Source organism: Loxodonta africana, chromosome 15, assembly GCF_030014295.1.
Source record: "Loxodonta africana isolate mLoxAfr1 chromosome 15, mLoxAfr1.hap2, whole genome shotgun sequence".
In the NCBI taxonomy this organism is placed as follows: domain Eukaryota; kingdom Metazoa; phylum Chordata; class Mammalia; order Proboscidea; family Elephantidae; genus Loxodonta; species Loxodonta africana.
The window spans coordinates 54097272-54102084 of NC_087356.1; the positions used below are offsets into that span (position 1 = coordinate 54097272).

Here is a 4813-nt window from a genome sequence, read left to right on the forward strand (position 1 = left end):
AAGAACACCAAGGTCACACGACAACTAAGAGCCCAAGAGACAGAAAGGGCCACATGAACCAGAGACCTACATCATCCTGAGACCAGAAGAACTAGTTGGTGCCCCGGCCACAATCGATGTCTGCCCTGACGGGGAGCACAACAGACAACTCCTGAGGGAGCAGGAGACCAATGGGATACAGTCCCCAAATTCTCATGAAAAGACCATACCTTAAATTTTTAATGGTGTGACTGCGACTAGAGGAATCCCAGAGACAATGCTCCCCCGAACTTCTGATGGCACAGGACAGGAACCATCCCCGAAGACAAATCATCAGGCATGAAAAGGACTGGTCAGTGGGGGGGAGAGAGATGCTGATGAAGAGTGAGCTAATTAAATCAGGTGGACACTGGAGAGTGTGTTGGCAACTCTTGACTGGAGGGGGGATGGGAAGATAGAGAGAGAGGGAAGATGGCAAAATTGGCACGAAACGAGAGACTGAAAGGGCTGACTCAATAGGGGGAGAGCAAGTGGGAGAAGGGAGTAAGATGTATGTAAACCTACATGTGACAAACTGATTGGAATGGTAAATGTTCACTTGAAGCTTAAAAAAAATTAATTAAAAAAAAAAAAAACAATAACAGGCTGTGATGGAAAAGAAGCAATCACAGAATAGACCAAATACCAAACCCACTGTCATCGAGTCAGTTCCAACTGACAGCAACCCTACAGGACAGGGTGAACTGCCCCACGGGGCTTCCAAGGACTGGCTGGTGGATTCGAACTGCAGAACTTTTGGTAATAACTGGAAATTAAAATTGCCATCTCAGTGGCCACTGCACATATGTACTGACTCCCTTTGCTCGAGCCTTGCTGGCTTCCTCCACAACCATGTCTGACAAACCTGGTGTGGCTGAAATTGAGAAATTCGGTAAGTCGAAACTGAAGAACACAGAAACGCAAGAGAAAAATCCACTGCCTTCAAAAGAAACGAAGAGGAGAGCCAAGCAGGCAAATCTCAATGAGGCCACACCACCGATATGCACTGTACATTCCACAGCATTGCCTTCTTATTTTCCCTCTTTTAGCTGTTTAACTTTATAAGATGCAAAGAAAAAAGCTGGGTCAAGTTTAAATGACTGTGTTACTCCTTTTCACATCAAAGAAGCAAGAATTACTGACAACGAAGGCTGCACCTGCCCCTCCCATTAGCCTGTCTGGCTGGACGGGAAGGAAAAGAACTTGGTTGTTGGCGAAGGGAGGAGCTGGGTGGGATAACAGTGAATAATATAGAGAGAGTAAAAGCAAAGCTAGTCCAAGGCGTCCTGCGGGTATACACTACAGTTTAATTAGAGTGTCATTTTTTTGATGTTCAAATGATTTTAATAATTTTAATAATTGGAATGCAAATTTTAATATGTAAATAAAGTTTTAAAACCTGAAAAAAAAAAAGTCAACGCACCAAGAGGACATAACCATAATAAATATTTGCGCACCCAATGACAGGGCTCCAAAATACATAAAACAAATCTTAACAGCCTTGAAAAGAGAGAAAGAACCACAATAACAGTAGGAGATTTCAACACATCACTTTTGGTGAAGGACAGAACATCCAGATAAAAGATCAATAAAGACACGGCAGGTCTAAATGCCACAATCAACCAACTTAACCTCATAGACATATATGGAACACTCCACCCAACAGCAGCCAAGTGTACTTTCTTTTCCAACACACATGGACCATTCTCCAGAATAGACTGCATATTAGGTCATAAAGCAAGACTTAACAGAATCCAAAGCATCGAAATATTACAAAGCATCTTTTCTCACCATAAAACCATAACAGGAGAAATCAATAACAGAAAAAGCAAGGGAATAAACCAAGCATATGGAAACTGAACAACACCTTGCTCAAAAACTGTTGTATTATAGAAGAAATTAAGGACAGAATAAAGAAATTCATAGAATCAAATGAGAATGAAAACACATCCTACCAGAATCTTTGGGATACAGCAAAAGCAGTGGTCAGAGGTCAATTTATACCAATAAATGCACAAATCCAAAAGGAAGAAAGGGATGAAATCAAAGAATTAACCCAAGAACTCAAACAAATAGATCAGCAAGAGAAGCCCTTAGGCACCAGAGGAGAGCAGAAAATAAAAATTAGAGCAAAATTAAATGAAATAGAGAATAGAAAAACAATTGAAAGTGATAAAATTAATAAACCATTGGCCAAACTGACAAAAGAAAAAACAGGAGAGGAAGCAAATAACCCAAATAAGAAATGAGATGAGCGATATCACAACAGACCCAACTGAAATTAAAAGAATCATAACAGAATACTATGAAAAATTGTACTCAAACATATTTGAAAACCTAGAGGAAATGGACAAATTTCTAGAAATACACTACCTACTTAAACTAACACAAATAGAAGTAGAACAACTAAATAAACCTATGACAAAAGAAGAGATTGAAGTGATAATTTAAAAGCTTCCAACAACAAACAAAAAAGCCCTGGCCCTGACAGCTTCACTGGAGAATTCCACCAAACTAAGAGAAGAGTTAAGACCACCATGATTAAAAGTATTTCAGAGCATAAAAATGATGGAATACTCCCAAACTCATTCTATGAAGCCAGCATATCCCTGATACTAAAACCAGGTAAAGACACCACAAAAAAAGAAAATTACAGACCATTACCCCTCATGAACTTAGACGCAAAAGTCTTCAACAAAATTCTAGCCAATAGAATTCAACAATATATCAAAAAAATAATTCACCATGACCAAGTGGGATTCACACCAGGTATGCGGTTTAACATTAGAAAAGCAATCAATGTAATCCACAACGTAAACAAAAAAACAGACAAAAACCACATGATCTTATCAATTGATGGAGAAAAAGCATTTGACAAAGTCCAACACCCATTCATGATAAAAACTTTCAGCAAAATAGGAATAGAAGGAAAATTCCTCAACATAATAAGGGGCATTATACAAAGCCTACAGCCAACATCATCCTAAATGGAGAGAGACTGAAAGCATTCCCTCTGAGATCGGGAACTAGGCAAGGATGCCCTTTATCACCGTTCTTATTCAACATTGTACTGGAGGTCCTAGCCAGAGCAATTAGGCTAGATAAAGAAATAAAGGGCATCCAGATTGGTAAGGAAGAACTAAAAGCATCTCTACTTGCAGATGGTATTATCTTATATACAGAAAACCCTGAAGAATCCACAAGAAAACTACTGGAAGTAATAGAAGAGTTCAGCAAAGTATCACGGTACAAGATAAACATACAAAAATCAGTTGGATTCCTCTACACCAACAAAAAGAACATTGAAGAAGAAATCACAAAATCAATACCATTTACAGTAGCCCCTGAGAAGATGAAATACTTAGGAATAAATCTAACCAGAGTCATAAAAGACCTATACAAAGAAAACTACAAGAGACTACTGCAAGAAACCAAAAGAGACCTACATAAGTAGAAAAACATACCTTGCTCATGGATAGGAAGACTCAATATTGTGAAAATGTCTATTTACCCAAAGCAATCTACAGATATAATGCAATCCAGTTCCAAATCCCAATGACATTTTTTAATGAGATGGAGAAACAAATTGCCAACTTCATATGGAAAGAGAAGAGGCCCCAGATAAGTAAAGCATTACTAAAGAAGAAGAACAAAGTGGGGAGCTTCCTGATTTTAGAACCTCTTATACTGCCACAGTAGTCAAAACAGCCTAGTACTGGTACAACAACAGATACACAGACCAATGGAACAGAACCGAGAATCCAGACAAATTCATCCACCTATAGCTGGTATTTAACAAAGGCCCAAAGTCTATCACACAGGGAGAAGATGGTCTCTTTAGCAAATTGTGCTGGCATAACTGGATATCCATCTGCAAAAAAAAATTAACCAAGACACATACCTCACACCATGCACAAAAACTAACTCAAAATAGATCAAAGACCTAAATATAAAATCTAAAACAATAAAGATCATGGAAGAAAAAAATAGGGACAACCCTAGGAGCCCTAATACATGGCATAAACAGTATACAAAACATTACTAACAATGCACAAACACCGGAAGAGAAGCTAGATAACTGGTTGTTGTTGTTGTTAGGTGCCGTCGAGTCAGTTCCAACTCGTAGCGACCCTATACACAATAGAACGAAACACTGCCCAGTCCTGAGCCATCCTTACAATCATTGTTATACTTCAGCTCATCGTCGCAGCCACTGTGTCAATCCACCTCGTTGAGGGTCTTCCTCTTTTCTGGTGACCCTGTACTCTGCCAAGCATGACATTCTTCTCCAGGGACTGATCCCTCCTGACAACATGTCCAAAGTATGTAAGACACAGTCTCACCATCCTTGCTTCTAAGGAGCATTCTGGTTGTACTTCTTCCAAGACAGATTTGTTCATTCTTTAGGCAGTCCATGGTATATTCAATATTCTTCGCCAACACCACAATTCAAAGGCGTCAATTCTACTTCGGTCTTCCTTATTCATTGTCCAGCTTTCACATGCATATGATGTGATTGAAAATATCATGGCTTGGGTCAGGCACACCTTAGTCTTCAAGGTGACATCTTTGCGCTTCAACACTTTAAAGAGGTCCTTTGCAGCAGATTTACCCAATGCAGTGTTTCTTTTGATTTCTTGACTGCTGCTTCCATGGCCGTTGATTGTGGATCCAAGCAAAATGAAATCCTGGACAACTTCAATCTTTTCTCCATTTACCATGATGTTGCTCATTGGTCCAGTTGTGAGGATTTTTGTTTTCTTTATGTTGAGGTGCAATCCATACTGAAGGCTGT

At 39.3% G+C, this 4813-nt stretch overlaps 1 protein-coding gene across 1 annotated transcript; it reads left to right on the forward strand.

The window, feature by feature from the left end:
- The first annotated feature begins 220 nt into the window (after positions 1 to 220).
- LOC111752645 (thymosin beta-4-like) lies at positions 221 to 1083 on the forward strand. Its single transcript, XM_064268342.1, has one exon. The coding sequence runs from the start codon at positions 871 to 873 to the stop codon at positions 1081 to 1083; it is 213 nt and encodes a 70-aa protein (XP_064124412.1). The 5' UTR covers positions 221 to 870.
- The last annotated feature ends 3730 nt before the right edge of the window (positions 1084 to 4813 follow it).